This window comes from Pseudochaenichthys georgianus, unplaced genomic scaffold (genome assembly GCF_902827115.2).
Source record: "Pseudochaenichthys georgianus unplaced genomic scaffold, fPseGeo1.2 scaffold_1777_arrow_ctg1, whole genome shotgun sequence".
Taxonomy (NCBI): Eukaryota; Metazoa; Chordata; class Actinopteri; order Perciformes; family Channichthyidae; genus Pseudochaenichthys; species Pseudochaenichthys georgianus.
Window position 1 is genome coordinate 8,043 of NW_027262552.1, and position 19,635 is coordinate 27,677.

The following is a 19,635-nucleotide window of genomic DNA, read 5'->3' on the forward strand; positions in this document are numbered from 1 at the left end:
CACGCAGCTGCTACATGCAGAAACACACACGCAGCTGCTACATGCAGCCACACACCAGCTGCTACATGCAGCACACACACTACAGGCTGCTCCATGCAGCAACAAGCACCAGACTGCTCCATGCAGCAACACACACCAGCGCTGTCTACAATGCAGCACACACACGCAGCTGCTACTGCAGCGAACGACACACTCAGCTGCTACATGCATCAACACCGACGAGCTGCTACTGCATCACACGCACGCGCTGCGACATGGCATCAACACCCGAATCTGCGCCATGCACAACACACAGCAGCTGCTAACATGCAGCACATGCAGCAACACACACGCAGCTGCTACATGCAGCAACACACACACGCAGCTGCTACATGCAGCAACACACACGCAGCTGCTCCATGCAGCAACACACACACACACACACACACACACACAGCTGCTCCATGCAGCAACACACGGCGGAGATGGCGGAGAGAAGAGCTCCAAGGTGGTTAAATGTTACCCGTCTCGAGGTGGACGATGCTCGTTGCAATAAGTGTTCAGCGTGTGAGGGCGGCAACACGAGCAGTGTGTCTAAACATGTATCCAAAGCGCTCCACATCCAGACGGAGGAAGCACCGGGTTCCACTGTCTCTCCAGCAGCTCTGTAGCCCGTCCAGAGGACCGTCTCCACGTCAGGTGTTCTGCTAGCAGCAACACACGGAGCTAACTCCACGATACAAGCACGGGTTAATGATGAGAGGAAACTGAGTGCCTCTTTAGTTTGTTAAAGTCTCAGCTGTTCTGTTCACAGTTCTGTCTTCACATTATTTATACCATTTGTTAAAACACTGTTGTTTCTTTTGATGTGAAATATTATTGATTTAATTAATAAAAAGCAATGTTAGTTTTGTTCACACTTTGTTAAGTTAGTTTAATAATATATGTATTTTTGAATCAAGTATTCGTCTTCATTGTCTTGCTAGTTTCCACATGCCTGAAACAGCCTCAAGCTACATCTGAGAGTTGATGCTAAGTCAGAGCGCTTGAGGAACTGTGCAAGGCGTACAGGAATAGTCCGAATAGTCGATTAATGAAACAGATGAATGGATTATCAGATGAGTCGTTTGTTGCAGCCCTGCCCTGCAGGAGGCCCTCCTCTCTGTTCCTCAGTGATGTCACTATTAGAGATGATTGACATGTGTCTCCTCTCCTCAGGACAGTGAGTCTGTGGACCTCTACCTGCAGGAGACCCTCTCCTCTCTGTTCCCCCCCTATCACCTGACGGCCCCCACCTTCCTGCCTCAGGTGAGCCGCGTGCTGCAGGGTCGTTACCATGGCGATGCCCTGAACTACCTGCTGAACTTCCTGTTGCCGGGCAAACAGCTGCTGGAGGATCTGAAGCAGCACGCCTGCGTGAGTATTATTATAAATATTATATATATTAATACCCCAGGTGCAGTACGAGGGTCTCCCTCTCCGGAGGTTAGGGTGGTATAACACCCTAACCTCTCTCCCCCCTATCTCTCCCCCAGGTGCAGTTTGAGGGCCTCCCCCTCCCCCCCAGGTGTTATACCACCCTAACCTCTCTCCCCCCCAGGTGCAGTTTGAGGGCCTCCCCCTCCCCCCCAGGTGTTATACCACCCTAACCTCTCTCCCCCCCAGGTGCAGTTTGAGGGCCTCCCCCTCCCCCCCAGGTGTTATACCACCCTAACCTCTCTCCCCCCCAGGTGCAGTTTGAGGGCCTCCCCCTCCCCCCCAGGTGTTATACCACCCTAACCTCTCTCTCCCCCCCAGGTGCAGTACGAGGGTCTCCCCCTCCCCCCCGGCTGGCCTCTCTGCCTCCAGGAGAAAGTGGTGGTGCAGCTCAGCCCTCTGGATTTGAAGCTCCAACAGGGAGACTTCTACTTCCTGCTGTCTCCCCCCCCTCCCTCCTCCCCCCCCCGCCACCCCCGCCTGCTCCTGGTGAGCGCCGCCCCCTGCAGGCTGCATGACGAACAGCAGGAGGAACAGCAGGAGGTGCAGGTAACTGCTGTTTCAATAGTTACTTTACCTTACCTCGTCTCACCTCGTCTTACCTCACCTTGTCTTGTCTTGTCTTACCTCGCCTCACCTTGCCTTGTCTCATCTTATCTTCTCTACCTCAGGTAGAGCATCTGCTCAGCATGGAGTGGCTGGACTCAGTGAACAGGAGGAGAGGATCTCCTCCCCTGCAGCGCCTCCTTCTGGCCACCGGGGGCGACGTGTTCAGGCTCCCCTGGGAGGACCTGGTGTTCCCACAGGACATCAGCCAATCAGCAGCCAGCAGCCAGAGGAAGACCGGAGACATCAGCCAATCAGCAGCCAGCAGCCAGGGGAACACTGGAGACATCGACCAATCAGAGTCAGAGGGGGAGGAGTCCGAGGGGGAATATGTGGAGCTGAAGGAAGAGCCCCTCCCCCGTTTCTCCCCTCAGAAAGGATCCTTAACGCAGAGCATCAGCCTGCAGCACCGAGCACACACACTCCACAACACACCTCACAACACACACTCTGCTGCACACACACTCCACAACACACCTGCACACACACCTCACAACACACCCTCTGCTTCACACACATCTTTCCATACGCACAAGCTCACTGCTGCACACACACACCAAAACACCCACATACACTTCAATGCTGCTACACACACACCTCAGCCCCCTCACACACACACTGCTGCACACACACACACTGCTGCACACACACCTCAGCCCTCTCACACACACACTGCTGCACACACACCTCAGCCCTCTCTCACACACACTGCTGCACACACACACACTGCTGCACACACACACACTGCTGCACACACACCTCAGCCCTCTCACACATACTCCTCACACACTGATTTGTGCTCCCGGCTCCTCGAGGAGGTCTTCCTCACCCCCCCCTCCTCCTCATCCTCCTTCAGTGTGACGTCACAGAAGCCAATAGGAGGTGAGGACTCTCATTCTGAAAGAGACTCGGTACCAACACTAACCAAGGACTCTCATTCTGAAAGAGACTCGGTACCAACACTAACCAAGGACTCTCATTCTGAAAGAGACTCGGTACCAACACTATCCAAGGACTCTCATTCTGAAAGAGACTCGGTACCAACACTAACCAAGGACTCTTATTCTGAAAGAGACTCGGTACCAACACTAACCAAGGACTCTCATTCTGAAAGAGACTCGGTACCAACACTATCCAAGGACTCTTATTCTGAAAGAGACTCGGTACCAACACTATCCAAGGACTCTTATTCTGAAAGAGACTCGGTACCAACACTATCCAAGGACTCTCATTCTGAAAGAGACTCGGTACCAACACTATCCAAGGACTCTTATTCTGAAAGAGACTCGGTACCAACACTATCCAAGGACTCTCATTCTGAAAGAGACTCGGTACCAACACTAACCAAGGACTCTCATTCTGAAAGAGACTCGGCACCAACACTTCCTGAGGACTCTTATTCTGAAAAAGACTCGGCACCAACACTATCCAAGGACTCTTATTCTGAAAGAGACTCGGTACCAACACTTCCTGAGGACTCTTATTCTGAAAAAGACTCGGCACCAACACTAACCAAGGACTCTCATTCTGAAAGAGACTCGGTACCAACACTAACCAAGGACTCTCATTCTGAAAGAGACTCGGCACCAACACTAACCAAGGACTCTCATTCTGAAAAAGACTCGGCACCAACACTAACCAAGGACTCTTATTCTGAAAAAGACTCGGTACCAACACTATCCAAGGACTCTTATTCTGAAAGAGACTCGGTACCAACACTATCCAAGGACTCTTATTCTGAAAGAGACTCGGTACCAACACTAACCAAGGACTCTCATTCTGAAAGAGACTCGGTACCAACACTAACCAAGGACTCTCATTCTGAAAGAGACTCGGTACCAACACTAACCAAGGACTCTTATTCTGAAAAAGACTCGGTACCAACACTATCCAAGGACTCTTATTCTGAAAGAGACTCGGTACCAACACTATCCAAGGACTCTTATTCTGAAAGAGACTCGGTACCAACACTTCCTGAGGACTCTTATTCTGAAAAAGACTCGGCACCAACACTATCCAAGGACTCTCATTCTGAAAGAGACTCGGTACCAACACTAACCAAGGACTCTCATTCTGAAAGAGACTCGGTACCAACACTAACCAAGGACTCTCATTCTGAAAGAGACTCGGTACCAACACTAACCAAGGACTCTCATTCTGAAAGAGACTCGGTACCAACACTAACCAAGGACTCTCATTCTGAAAGAGACTCGGTACCAACACTAACCAAGGACTCTCATTCTGAAAGAGACTCGGTACCAACACTAACCAAGGACTCTTATTCTGAAAGAGACTCGGTACCAACACTATCCAAGGACTCTTATTCTGAAAGAGACTCGGTACCAACACTATCCAAGGACTCTTATTCTGAAAGAGACTCGGTACCAACACTATCCAAGGACTCTTATTCTGAAAGAGACTCGGTACCAACACTAACCAAGGACTCTCATTCTGAAAGAGACTCGGTACCAACACTATCCAAGGACTCTTATTCTGAAAGAGACTCGGTACAAACACTAACCAAGGACTCTTATTCTGAAAAAGACTCGGTACCAACACTATCCAAGGACTCTTATTCTGAAAGAGACTCGGTACCAACACTAACCAAGGACTCTCATTCTGAAAGAGACTCGGTACCAACACTAACCAAGGACTCTCATTCTGAAAAAGACTCGGCACCAACACTAACCAAGGACTCTTATTCTGAAAGAGACTCGGTACCAACACTAACCAAGGACTCTTATTCTGAAAGAGACTCGGTACCAACACTAACCAAGGACTCTTATTCTGAAAAGACTCGGTACCAACACTAACCAAGGACTCTCATTCTGAAAGAGACTCGGTACCAACACTAACCAAGGACTCTCATTCTGAAAGAGACTCGGTACCAACACTAACCAAGGACTCTCATTCTGAAAGAGACTCGGTACCAACACTTCCTGAGGACTCTTATTCTGAAAGAGACTCGGTACCAACACTTCCTGAGGACTCTTATTCTGAAAGAGACTCGGTACCAACACTTCCTGAGGACTCTTATTCTGAAAGAGACTCGGTACCCACACTTCCTGAGGACTCTTATTCTGAAAGAGACTCGGTACCAACACTTCCTGAGGACTCTTATTCTGAAAAAGACTCGGTACCAACACTAACCAAGGACTCTTATTCTGAAAGAGACTCGGTACCAACACTTCCTGAGGACTCTTATTCTGAAAGAGACTCGGTACCAACACTTCCTGAGGACTCTTATTCTGAAAGAGACTCGGTACCCACACTTCCTGAGGACTCTTATTCTGAAAGAGACTCGGTACCAACACTTCCTGAGGACTCTTATTCTGAAAGAGACTCGGTACCCACACTTCCTGAGGAGTTCAACACACCAGCGATGGATTGTAAATGTGAGGAGTCTGAAGATAGGCAGGAAGTGAAGGAGGAGAAAGAGGAGAAGGATGAAGAGGAGGAGCTTGGTGCAGAGCTTCAGACTGAAGGTACACAACGTTTCTCCTCCATTTCTGTTTTTCCTCCTGCTTTCATCCCAAACACATCCTCATTTATCACCTCCTCCTCTTCCTCCTCCTCTTCCTGCTCTGATTGGCTGAACTAGTTCTCCTCTTCCTCCCTTTTAACCTCCCTCCTCCATGACCTCCTCTAGCACTTCCTGTTAGTGTCAGGTTCTCTCCTGTGATCATCTGATGTAAGAGCTGGGAGGAATGGCATGCTAAGCTAACTGGGTACCTTTAGCATTTTTCAGCCAGGACTCGTGTCTACCTGGTTACTGGGAACAAGAGTTTGAGTTGGTTCAGCTCATGTAGCCCCTCCTCCTACTTCCTGTTCTAGCTGAAACAGTCTTAGTTATTCGGTTATGGCTAGAAAGGATCCGTCTTGTGTCAAACTCTCGCGAGAGTTTGCAAGTCACGTGGCTGAATGTTTACGTTTGGCAGGCAGCCTTTCAGTCACGGTCGTTAACATCAGTGGGCCGCGGCCAAGATGGTGAGAAGCTATCTGTTAATGATGTCACACGATGGATGAAATAGGGTGTTAGCGGTCCTGCTGCTCAAAGAAGAATGACAACACTGCAGATCACCAACACTAAGGTTCATTTTTTATTCAAGTCAACATTGCGTTGCATTTAGCTGAGGCTTTTATCCAGAGTGACTCACAGTAAGTGCGTTCGACCAGGAAGACACAACCTTGAAGAAAACAGAATCATATAAGTACATCAGGCTTCAAAGAGCCAAGCATCTCAAGTGCTGCTCAGCTGGCTTTAGAGGAGCCAGTCCTTTGTTAGTCTATAAGTGCTCTGTTAGCAGCTCTATCCTCGAGGTGGAGTCGAAGGAGACGAGCTTCAGTCTGGAAGGTGTGTGAGCTTTCTGCTGTCCTGATGGGGAGCTCGTTCCACCATCTTGGAGCCAGGACAGCAAACCCACGTGTTCCTGCTGATGGAGCTTGGGTCCCCCTCGCAGCGAGGGTGCAGCGACAGGGGTAGACATTAAGGGTGGCATTGTATTATCACTGGCCCCACCATTGTAACCTCTGGCCCGGAGCATTCGTCCACCAAAAATAAATAGACTAATAATGAAGAAAATGAACACATTTTTTGCAATAGTAGCCTAATGTATACACAAACTACATTACTACTTGTACTATAATAATAATAATATTTAATTTATATAGCGCTTCTCATCTGCCAAGACAAATGCTTCACAACAAGGGATACTGATACACTTTGAGAGATTAAACAAATAATTGTAATAATAATAATAAGAAATCAAAAAATAAAATGGAGTACAAAAATAAAAGTCGGAGATAGCGATAAAAATGGCAGTACTCCAGGTGTACCGTGCTCACAGTTTATTGGAAGGCCTGCCGAAAGAAGAGGGTCTTAAGGCCGGTTTTGAAGACCTCGGTGGAAGGGGCAGATCTCAGCTGATCTGGGAGGGAGGTCCAGAGGCGCGGGGCGAATGAGCAGAAGGCTCGGTCTCCCATTGGTCGGAGACGTGTGCGGGGGATGTAGAGAAGAGGAGCGTGGCTGGAGCGGAGAGAGCGGGTAGATGTCTGGGTACGGATGAGGTCACAGAGGTATTTTGGGCTTTGTCCATTCAGGGCTCTGTACGTGAGGAGCAGAACCTTGAACTGGATCCTGTAGTGGACTGGGAGCCAGTGTAGTTGTGCTAGTATGGGGGTTATGTGTGCGGACCTTTTTGTACCGGTGAGAACTCTGGCTGTTCTGGACAAGTTGCAGGCGGTTGATGGATTTGGCTGGGAGACCGGAGAGGAGTGCGTTGCAATAGTCTAGTCTCGAGAAGACGAGTGCATGAACCAGCTTTTTGATGTCATCAGTTGAGAGTGAGGGCTTCAGTCGGGAAATGTCTTCCAGGTGAAAGAAGGAGGTCTTGGTGATGTGTTTGATGTGGGCTTGGAAAGACAGAGTGGGGTCAAACCTCACACCGAGGTTGGTGACAACGGAGGAGAGAGGAATGAGCTGATGTTGGCGGCCTTGGCAAGCTGGTCGGTGGTGCCTCTCAGGAGTGCCTCCGTCTTGCTGCTGTTGAGCTGGAGGTAGTTGGTGGTCATCAGGAGCGGATGTCTTCCAGGCAGGAGTTCAGTGTTTGGATAGTGGTGGTATCGGGTTGTGTTTTGATGTAGACCTGAGTGTCGTCGGCATAGCAGTGGAAGTTGATGTTATGTTGTCTGATGATATGACCCAGAGGTAATAGATACATTAAAAACAGGATCGGCCCCAGCACTGAGCCCTGTGGGACCCCGCAGGTCACTGCGGTGTCGTCAGACCTGCAACCCCCCAGAGACACGTGGTACTTCCGGTTGGTGAGGCAGCTTGAGAACCACGTCTGAGCCGTGTCCGTCACCCTGGTGTAGGTCTCGAGGCGGTGGAGGAGGATGGTCTGGTCCACTGTGTCGAAAGCCGCACTCAGGTCAAGAAGGACCAGGATGCTGGGTGACCCAGAGTCGGCTGCCATCAGCAGGTCGTTGGCTACTTTTATTAGGGCTGTTTCTGTGCTGTGTGCAGGGCGGAGACCTGATTGGACGGTCTCAGACATGTCATTGTCAGACAGATGAGACTGGAGCTGTGCGGCCACGGCCTGCTCAAGTACTTTGGCGAGGAACGGGAGGTTGGAGACAGGTCTGTAGTCGGAGAGGAGTTCTCGGTCGATATTTGGTTTTTATTAAAGTGGGGTGACAACTGGTGTTTTGAAATGGACGGGCACCTCACCAGTCTGCAGGGACGTGTTGATGAGTGTTGTCAGGAAACGAACCAGGGTTGGCGAACAGGCTTTTAGCAGCGGGTGGGTATGGGGTCGAGGGAGCAGCTGGTAGGCTTTGATTTGCCTAGCTAGCAGTGCAGATGACGTCACCTCGTAGAAGCTGCAGAGGGTGATTCCGTTGATGAAGGGAGAGCAGGGGGGTCCGAGCTACTGGTGAGGCTGCAATGGTTGCTCTGATATCTGCCATCTTGTTTGAAAGAAAGCAGAGAAGTCATTGCAGAGTTCTGGAGAGGCAGCTGGGGGCCTGTGTTGGTGGAGCTGAGAAGGCGGGTGATAGTGGAGAATAAGGTTCTCGGATTGCTTTTGCCGTTGTCTATTATTGACGAGTAGTATGCAGAGCGGGCGTGTTTTAGAGCACCTTGGTGTTCTCTGAAGGCCAGTAGGCGCACGGCGAGAGCCTGCTTCCTCCATCGTCTCTCCAGCTGTCGACCGCAGGTTTTCATGCGGCCGAGGGCGTCCGTGAACCAGGGAGAGGACCGTTGGAAAGTGGCTTTCCTCTTTTTCTCCGGAGCCAGGATGTTGAGCGTGCTGGTCATGGTGTCGTTGTAGAGCTCAATCATGGCGTCGGGGCAAAGCGAACGGAGGTCAGTTGAAAGGTTTGCTGTTATGGCTTTGAGAAAAAGTGGAGTGTCCAGATGATGGATGTTTCGGTACTTCATGACTCTCTCAGTGGGGGGTGGGATTGTCAGCGTTAGGGAGAAGGCCTTATGGTCAGACACTCCAAGATCAGAGATATATAGGTCTGATGCAGGTATGTTTGATGAGGCAAGTGTGTGACCATGATTGTGGGTGGACCCATGTACATGTTGTGTCAGATTTAGTGAGTCGAGGTAGGACAGGAAGTCGGGGGAGTCCACGTGTATATTAAAATCGCCAAGTATCACAATGTTGGAGAGAGTGGGACATACTGAGGGGATGAAGTTAAAACATTCTGGGATGAAGGTTGAGTTGGATTTTGGAGGACGGTAGACTAGTACAACTGTCAGGGAAACATCTAAAAGCAAGGCACTCAAAGGACTGAGTATGGGGAACAGTCAGTGGTTGGAGAATAATAGTTGTTTTGTGCAGAACAGCAATGCCGCCACCGTTACCATGGGCACGGGCTTTTTCAATGTAGTTGTATCCAGGAGGGGATGCTTCATTGAGGTGGAAGAAAACTCAAGTCTGAGCCATTGTCGTGGATAGAATCATGCATCAGAGCAGATTTCTTAGAGAGAGACTGTGTATTAAGAAGTACAATGTGTACAGGGGTTGCAGAGGCAGAGGCTACCACATGTTTTTGAAGAGGACGGAGTAAACGATCGTTTCTGGACGATTGTCCACCGCGCGAAGCAGATGGTGACATTGCACTACAAGTCCCATGAGCGGCAGCGTTCCGATGACGCACCCGAGATGCGCCAGTGCGTCCCTCAGTCACAAGCGACGGGATGCAGCCGGTGCTCCCATAGTACACACACTTTCGCCGTGAGCTTCTGTGTAACGCGGGCGAGATATGAATCATGTCCTTTTTTGGCCACAGAATGTCCAGGAAACTCATGACATGACATTCATGAAATTCATGACGGTTGTAGGTGAGGAGTTTCGAGGATATGTTGTGTTTTATGTCCATGCCAATGAAGACCAGGCGGGGAGCCGGGTGCGGGCTAGCTGGCCAAGAAGCAGCGGACCAGGCAGAGGCTATTCAACCCGGGACAGCGAGGCTGGACTGTCCGGGAAGTCCCCGGAGACGCTTGGTGGAGGCAGGGGAATCCAACAGTGTCTCAGAGGCTGAAGAACTGGGCAGATGAGGCGATGACCGTAGGTGGCTAGCTACGGCGGAGCAGGTATGGAGACTTCAGCCACAGGTTTAAAAAAAGGGCTAAAAACAACGAAGCTAAACGAGACAAAGTGTTAAAACACAGTTTTAAGAGAGTACAGAAAAGAGAATCAAACTAAATTAAGGCACCATTGGAGGAGACGACTTACCGCGCCGGCAGTGGACCGCTCTGAACCGTCTACGAACTGGGGTCGGTCGCTTTAAAACCTCGATGAAGACGTGGGGCTTGGCGGACAGTGCGGCATGCGAGTGCGGTGACCCTGAGCAGACCGCTGCCCCTTATATAGACCACCCTCGGAAGCCAGCCTCTTCCACCGAGGACCAGAGAAGCGGGCATGGCTACACGACACCGAGTTGGACATCTAACGTTATACGAAAGAAGAAGGCTAAAAATAAGTTAAAACGCAGGCGGAGAAGCGGCGAACAGAGCAACGCCAGGCGTCCTCTCCAACATTTGAATCATCAGTTCTTCCTCATTTTCCGCAATTGTTCATATTTGGTTTATTAAAATAATGATTTGTGCTCATGGCTAAATAATGTCTGCTATTATGAGTATTATTATCTGTATAATGCGCCTTCTGCCTTCCTGTCATCAGGAGTTAGACATGTACTAGACTAGATTAGATTAGAACCTTCATTCTCCTAAACTGCTGGGACGCTTCCCTCAAGCCACACCTTTATTCTCTACTCTTCACTTGCTGTCAGCACGGGTCGGCATTGATGCACAGAGCCGACAGAAGACCTTGTTTGTACTGGCATCATATTGAGAGCTGCAGTGACGCGCCCTGAAACCAGGAAGTAGCTGCTGGCTCCCTCCACAGAGAGCTGGCATTTCTCCACAGGGTTTAGGAAAATAGCTGGAAATCAGGTCTGTGGAAAACGAACCTGTTTGATAGATGCACGTTTTGTTCAGCCGGATAATCTCCACATGTCTGCCCTACTTTCATCATGTTCGAATCATAAATCTAATGATAGATTATAAAGGGGTTTAGGACGCGGCCCTGCAGCCAACTCCATCCATCAAGCTGAAACCTCCTCTCCCTCTTCTTCTCCTCTCCCCGTCTCTCTCCTTTAACTCCTCCGGTGACTTTCTTTTATTTGAAGATTGTTTTTTGCCCGGCGCCTGGCCGGTTACCGCTGGTATTAAAAACATTTTGGCGAATGGTTAGGTGGCGCGATACTCTGCGGTGAAGGAGCGCGCTGCCGCTCACGGAGCCTGCTCGCGCTCCGCAGCAAACAGCTGTTTGCTTTTCCCCCAACAACGACAACCGACTCACGGAGCGCTCTGTTGTCGCGTCAATAAACGAAACAATTTAACTCAATTGTTCGTCAAAATACCACAGGACCATTTTTTTAAAGCAATATTTTTAGTGGCCCGAGCGGGCAAGTGGAAAATACGGTAAGCTGCCTGGGGGTGTCTAAATAGTATAATGTCGAGCCCTGAGCGAGTCGTCTGGCTGATGCAGAGCGGAGTGCACGTGCTGGGTGCACGGTTTAACCGTGTCCTGGATGTAGGAAGGGCCAGATCCATTCGCAGCATGGTACCAAGCACCAGGGTCTGGAAGTGGATTCTAGCAGCTACCGGAAGCCAGTGGAGGGAGCGGAGGAGCGGGGGGGGAACATTCAGGAAGGTTGAAGACCAGACGAGCCGCTGCATTCTGGGTGAGAGAGGTCGGGTGGCACATGCAGGCAGACCAGCAGGAGGGGGTGCAGTAGTCTAGTGAGGGGACGAGAGCCTGGACCAGAACCTGCTGGCTCTCTGGGTCAGCTGGGGACGCGTCCTCCTGATGCTGGAGAGCGTGTATCTGCAGCAGCGGGTTGCAGCAGCGATGTTTGCAGTGAAGGACAGGTTGTTATCTAGGGTCCCACCCAGAGTCCTTGCAGTCTGAGTCAGGAAACAACAGAGGGGCCGATGTTGATCGTCAGGTCGAGAGAGGGACAATCTTTTCCCGGAAGGAAAAGCACTTCAGTTTTGTCCAGGTTGAGCTTGAGGTGGTGAGCGGACATCCACTGAGAGATGTCAGCTGGACAAGCAGAGATGCGAGCGACGACCTGGGTCTCTGAGCGGGGGAAGGGCAGGACTCATTGGGGGTCGTCAGCGTAGCAGTGGTATGAAGAACCATGCGGGCTAATGACTGATCCGAGCGAGTTTGTGTACAGGGAGAAGAGGAGGGGACCAAGGACAGAGCCCTGAGGGACCCCTGTAGTTAATTGACAAGGGTCGGACTCAGACCCTCTCCAGGTGACCCTGTAGGTGCGGTCTTTGAGGAATGAGGTGAGGAGGGAAAGTGCAGAGCCTGAAGGAGGATCTGATGGTTCACCGTGTGGAATGCAGCAGACAGGTCCAACAGGATGAGGACAGAGGAGAGGGAGGCTGCTTAGTGTGCAGTTCCTCAGAGACAGCAAGGAGGCCAGTTTCTGTGGAGTGACCTGCCTTGAAACCAGACGGTGCGGATCCAGAAGGTGGTTCTGATGGAGAGAGCAGGAGAGGTGTCTAAAGACAGGAACGGGAGGAGAGAGACAGGCCTGTAGTTTATAACATCAGACGGGTCGAGAGTGGGTTCCTTCAGGAGAGGGTTTACTCTCGCCTCCTTGAGAGTGTGTGGAAAGTGACCAGAAGTTAGAGAAGTGTTGATGAAATGGGAGAGAAACGGTAGAATATCAGGAGCGATAGTCTGAAGGAGGTTTGAGGGGATAGGGTCCAGAGGACAGGTGGTAGGGTCCAGAGGACAGGTGGTAGGGTCCAGAGGACAGGTGGTAGGGTCCAGAGGACAGGTGGTAGGGTCCAGAGGACAGGTGGTAGGATCCAGAGGACAGGTGGTAGGGTCCAGAGGACAGGTGGTAGGGTCCAGAGGACAGGTGGTAGGGTCCAGAGGACAGGTGGTAGGGTCCAGAGGACAGGTGGTAGGGTCCAGAGGACAGGTGGTAGGACGGCAGAGGTCATGAGGGTAGGAACCTCACTTGGAGAGTAGGGCTGTACCCGAATATTTGACTATTCGAATATTCGTTCGTTGGCCAACTATTCGGGTTTCAATTTCATTATTCGGATATTCGTTTTTTATTTTTTTCCCCCTAAATGTATGCTATCAATATAAGCGAATTGCCATATTCTTATACTATATTTATACTTTTGAATTTCACTGTTACAATACGGAAATATATACAATATCAGCCTGTGCTCCTGACATCACAGTCACGAACGCAACGGCACCTCGCTTCACACACCTGAACACAACATGCCGAAGACTTCAGACTGCATTTGTGTCCTTAAACACCTTATTACATACCGAGGAGTGCAGTATGAGTGAAGTGTGTCTCCTCTCTCAACAGACCTCAGCCCTGCTGGTCCCAGTCCAACAGAACCATCTGCAGCCTCAGTGCCAGTGCAGACCTCCCAGTGCAGTTTCTACAGCGAGCTACTGAGGTCTGCTGCTGTCTGTCTGCCAGGTGAGAGGAACCTCCAGAACCAGGTTCAGGGCCAGGTTCAGAGCCAGGTTCAGAGCCAGGTCCAGAGCCAGGTTCAGAGCCTGGTTCAGAGCCAGGTCCAGAGCCAGGTTCAGAGCCTGGTTCAGAGCCAGGTCCAGAGCCAGGTTCAGAACCAGGTTCAGAGCCTGGTTCAGAGCCAGGTCCAGAGCCAGGTTCAGAACCAGGTTCAGAGCCAGGTTCAGAGCCAGGTTCAGAGCCAGGTTCAGAACCAGGTTCAGAACCAGGTTCAGATCCAGGTCCAGAGCCAGGTTCAGAGCCTGGTTCAGAGCCAGGTCCAGAGCCAGGTTCAGAGCCTGGTTCAGAGCCAGGTTCAGAGCCTGGTTCAGAGCCAGGTCCAGAGCCAGGTTCAGAGCCAGGTTCAGAGCCAGGTTCAGAGCCAGGTTCAGAGCCAGGTTCAGAGCCAGGTTCAGAGCCAGGTTCAGAGCCAGGTCCAGAGCCAGGTTCAGATCCAGGTTCAGAGCCAGGTTCAGAACCAGGTTCAGAACCAGGTTCAGAGCCAGGTTCAGAGCCTGGTTCAGAGCCAGGTTCAGAGCCTGGTTCAGAGCCTGGTTCAGAGCCAGGTCCAGAGCCAGGTTCAGAGCCAGGTTCAGAGCCAGGTCCAGAGCCAGGTTCAGAGCCAGGTTTAGAGCCAGGTCCAGAGCCAGGTTCAGAGCCAGGTTCAGAGCCTGGTTCAGAGCCTGGTTCAGAGCCAGGTCCAGAGCCAGGTTCAGAGCCAGGTTCAGAGCCAGGTCCAGAGCCAGGTTCAGAGCCAGGTTTAGAGCCAGGTTCAGAGCCTGGTTCAGAGCCTGGTTCAGAGCCAGGTCCAGAGCCAGGTCCAGAGCCAGGTTCAGAGCCAGGTTCAGAGCCTGGTTCAGAGCCTGGTTCAGAGCCTGGTTCAGAGCCAGGTCCAGAGCCAGGTTCAGAGCCAGGTTCAGAGCCAGGTTTAGAGCCAGGTCCAGAGCCAGGTTCAGAACCAGGTTCAGAGCCAGGTTCAGAGCCAGGTATGATATCTGTTGTGTCCGTATGTTCCCTGAATGCATCGTGTTGTGTTCAGGTTCCAGAGACCGCAGTGGTCGTGCTCTGCTGACGGTCTGCACCCTGAACCCCGTCTGGAGCCTCTGTGACCCCAAAGATCTGCTGAGACTGCTGCTGTACTACACCTCCACCCTCAGGTAACTACACCTGTACTACACCTCCACCCTCAGGTAACTACACCTGTACTACACCTCCACCCTCAGGTAACTGCACCTGTACTACACCTCCACCCTCAGGTAACTGCACCTGTACTACACCTCCACCCTCAGGTAACTACACCTGTACTACACCTCCACCCTCAGGTAACTACACCTGTACTACACCTCCACCCTCAGGTAACTACACCTGTACTACACCTCCACCCTCAGGTAACTGCACCTGTACTACACCTCCACCCTCAGGTAACTGCACCTGTACTACACCTCCACCCTCAGGTAACTACACCTGTACTACACCTCCACCCTCAGGTAACTGACCTCCACCCTCAGGTAACTACACCTGTACTACACCCCCACCCTCAGGTAACTGACCTCCACCCTCAGGTAACTGACCTCCACCCTTAGGTAACTGACCTCCACCCTCAGGTAACTGACCTCCACCCTCAGGTAACTGACCTCCACCCTCAGGTAACTGACCTCCACCCTCAGGTAACTGACCTCCACCCTTAGGTAACTGACCTCCACCCTCAGGTAACTGACCTCCACCCTCAGGTAACTGACCTCCACCCTCAGGTAACTGACCCCCACCCTCAGGTAACTGACCTCCACCCTCAGGTAACTGACCTCCACCCTCAGGTAACTGACCTCCACCCTCAGGTAACTGACCTCCACCCTCAGGTAACTGACCTCCACCCTTAGGTAACTACACCTGTACTACACCCCCACCCTCAGGTAACTACACCTGTACTACACCCCCACCCTCAGGTAACTGCACCTGTACTACACCTCCACCCTCAGGTAACTGCACCTGTACTACACCTCCACCCTCAGGTAACTGCACCTGTACTACACCTCCACCCTCAGGTAACTACACCTGTACTACACCCCCACCCTCAGGTAACTGACCTCCACCCTCAGGTAACTGACCTCCACCCTTAGGTAACTGACCTCCACCCTCAGGTAACTGACCTCCACCCTCAGGTAACTGACCTCCACCCTCAGGTAACTGACCTCCACCCTTAGGTAACTGACCTCCACCCTCAGGTAACTGACCTCCACCCTCAGGTAACTGACCTCCACCCTCAGGTAACTGACCCCCACCCTCAGGTAACTGACCTCCACCCTCAGGTAACTGACCTCCACCCTCAGGTAACTGACCTCCACCCTCAGGTAACTGACCTCCACCCTCAGGTAACTGACCTCCACCCTCAGGTAACTGACCCCCACCCTCAGGTAACTGACCTCCACCCTCAGGTAACTGACCTCCACCCTCAGGTAACTGACCTCCACCCTCAGGTAACTGACCTCCACCCTCAGGTAACTGACCTCCACCCTTAGGTAACTACACCTGTACTACACCCCCACCCTCAGGTAACTGCACCTGTACTACACCTCCACCCTCAGGTAACTGCACCTGTACTACACCTCCACCCTCAGGTAACTGACCTCCACCCTCAGGTAACTGACCTCCACCCTCAGGTAACTGACCTCCACCCTCAGGTAACTGACCTCCACCCTCAGGTAACTGACCTCCACCCTCAGGTAACTGACCCCCACCCTCAGGTAACTGACCTCCACCCTCAGGTAACTGACCTCCACCCTCAGGTAACTGACCCCCACCCTCAGGTAACTGACCTCCACCCTCAGGTAACTGACCTCCACCCTCAGGTAACTGACCTCCACCCTCAGGTAACTGACCTCCACCCCTCAGGTAACTACACCTCACTGTTTACTCCCTGTCTGACATCACTTCCTGTCTGAACAGGAAGCAGGGGTCAGTGTTGGGGCTGACGGTGCTGGTGGACGCCCGCAGAGCAGCTCCTAACCCCATCCTGTTCACCAGCCTGAGGTCACTAAAGGTCAGACACACACACACACACACACACACACACACACACACACACACACACGATAGTAGTAATGCCCCGGTGAAGATCCACGGTTCGACACATGCGAGCCGACCGCACCAACTCTGCTCTACGACATATCAGAGAGGAACTTCTTCACATCCCAAACTTCTCGGACCCTAACCCACCGATAGACAATGGAGATTCGCCATGGCTACCTGTTGCTGTCCTACCTGAGAGACGCAGGAGGAAGACGAGCGAGGGTCCCGTGCCGGGCCGCTGGTCAGACTGAGGAAACGAGAAAACCGCCCCCTCTTCCAAGCATTCTTCTGGCTGATGTTCAATCTGTTGAAAATAAGCAAGAAGAACTCAGAAGTCGGATTGCTTTTCAACGGGACAAAAAGAACTGTAACGTGTTATTTCGGTTCGGTACGTACCTCGGTTTTTAGGGCACGGTTCGGTTCGGTTTCGGTACAGCGCAGCTTTTCGATGAACTGAAATAATCTGTATTTGAACTGTACTAGCACCTGAGCAGCCAGTTAGACATCAGGACTTGCTTGTCGTTGTGTTTTCATGTCGTCTAAAGAAAGATGAACTCGTCCACATGGCTGCTGAAAGGGCAGATCAGCTGGCACTAGCATGTCTCCTGCCGTGGAGAACACCTCTCTGGGGACAGAGGCAGCACAGCCAGGTAGCACTTTGCTACCATGGCAACACGAGGATACTTGGCGTTGGTAATAGCTCTGGCTCGGTCTGAGCTCCCTGCGAGTGGTGGAGGCTACATGCTAGCGGGAGTTGGGTTTGCACTTCAGTCTCTTGGTACCGGTGATATTCACGTTCGGTGATGCCTTTTCAAGAGTGTGCACGTTTGATGTGTCGCCAGCCGCGTAACCAACGTTAGTTGATCAATGCCGACACACGGCTTTGGGTCGGTCCACCTGTCTTTGCCCGTCAGCCTTGTTCGTAACTGAGAAACCAAAATGTTCCCAAACCGGAGACTTCAACGATCTGGAGGATTTTCAGCTCAACTTTATCTGCGTTCGCCATTTCAACAGTTCCTCAAATTACTGACTGCATTTGAACGCATCCCTCTGACCAGCTCGTCCAATGGAATGACTTGCTCGCTCTATGACGCGATGAACACAATGGGAGCAAATGACTCTGAATGCTGCGACGCAGCACCTCAGATTACGTCCAAGAAGTTGTTCACGTTCTCAATTTTTTACGTTTAACGTTATATTCGTTCGGTACACTTCGGTACACACGTGCACCGAACCGAAGGGCCCGTGCCGAATAATTTCGGTACGGGTACGTGTACCGTTACAGCCCTAATAGACTCGTATTGCACTATTGCACTTTTTTTAAACTATTTCTCTTTGTATTGCTGTGTCTGCTCATCTGTATTGTTGCTCTGTTGGAGAAGCCTGTGAGACAAGACATCGTTACTCTGGAGCGATGTTAGTCTGACAACAGAGAACCTTGAACTCTTTAAAGTGATTACTGTCGCTGCTAATGTTGTATCTGTGATGTTTCACTGCTGCAGAGAGGTGAGGCCTTCAGTGTCATGTGCTCCTCACACTGGCCCTGTGCTCTGATTGGTCCCTCGCACGGTGTTCTGATTGGTCCCTCGCCCTGTGCTCTGATTGGTCCCTCGCACTGTGTTCTGATTGATCCCTGGCCCTGTGCTCTGATTGGTCCCTCGCACTGTGTTCTGATTGGTCCCTCGCCCTGTGCTCTGATTGGTCCCTCGCCCTGTGCTCTGATTGGTCCCTCGCACTGTGTTCTGATTGGTCCCTCGCACTGTGTTCTGATTGGTCCCTCGCACTGTGTTCTGATTGATCCCTGGCCCTGTGCTCTGATTGGTCCCTCGCACTGTGTTCTGATTGGTCCCTCGCCTGTGCTCTGATTGGTCCCTCGCACTGGTTCTGATTGGTCCTCGCCCTGTGCTCTGATTGGTCCCTCGCACTGTGTTCTGATTGGTCCCTCGCACTGTGTTCTGATTGATCCCTGGCCCTGTGCTCTGATTGGTCCCTCGCACTGTGTTCTGATTGGTCCCTCGCCCTGTGCTCTGATTGGTCCCTCGCACTGTGTTCTGATTGGTCCCTCGCCCTGTGCTCTGATTGGTCCCTCGCACTGTGTTCTGATTGGTCCCTCGCACTGTGTTCTGATTGGTCCCTGGCCCTGTGTTCTGATTGGTCCCTGGCCCTGTGATTGGTCCCTGGCCCTGTGTTCTGATTGGTCCCTCGCCCTGTGCTCTGATTGGTCCCTCGCCCTGTGCTCTGATTGGTCCCTGGTCCTGTGTTCTGATTGGTCCCTCGCCCTGTGCTCTGATTGGTCCCTGGCCCTGTGCTCTGATTGGTCCCTCGCACTGTGTTCTGATTGGTCCCTCGCCCTGTGCTCTGATTGGTCCCTCGCACTGTGTTCTGATTGGTCCCTCGCACTGTGTTCTGATTGGTCCCTGGCCCTGTGTTCTGATTGGTCCCTGGCCCTGTGATTGGTCCCTGGCCCTGTGTTCTGATTGGTCCCTCGCCCTTTGCTCTGATTGGTCCCTCGCCCTGTGCTCTGATTGGTACCTGGTCCTGTGTTCTGATTGGTCCCTCGCCCTGTGCTCTGATTGGTCCCTGGTCCTGTGTTCTGATTGGTCCCTGGTCCTGTGTTCTGATTGGTCCCTCACCCTGTGCTCTGATTGGTCCCTCGCCCTGTGCTCTGATTGGTCCCTGGTCCTGTGTTCTGATTGGTCCCTCGCCCTGTGTTCTGATTGGTCCCTGGTCCTGTGTTCTGATTGGTCCCTGGTCCTGTGTTCTGATTGGTCCCTCGCCCTGTGCTCTGATTGGTCCCTGGTCCTGTGTTCTGATTGGTCCCTGGTCCTGTGTTCTGATTGGTCCCCTCGCCCTGTGCTCTGATTGGTCCCTGGTCCTGTGTTCTGATTGGTCCCTGGTCCTGTGTTCTGATTGGTCCCTGGCCCTGTGTTC

At 51.9% G+C, this 19,635-nt stretch overlaps 1 protein-coding gene across 1 annotated transcript; it reads left to right on the forward strand.

Moving 5' to 3' along the window:
* Positions 1-5,286: 5,286 nt before the first annotated feature.
* On the forward strand, positions 5,287-17,554 carry LOC117441539 (pleckstrin homology domain-containing family G member 4B-like). Its single transcript, XM_034077615.2, has 6 exons — positions 5,287-5,546; positions 13,489-13,605; positions 14,678-14,795; positions 16,582-16,675; positions 16,858-16,945; positions 17,547-17,554. The coding sequence occupies exons 1-6, from the start codon at positions 5,444-5,446 to the stop codon at positions 17,552-17,554; spliced, it is 528 nt and encodes a 175-aa protein (XP_033933506.2). The 5' UTR covers positions 5,287-5,443.
* Positions 17,555-19,635: the final 2,081 nt, after the last annotated feature.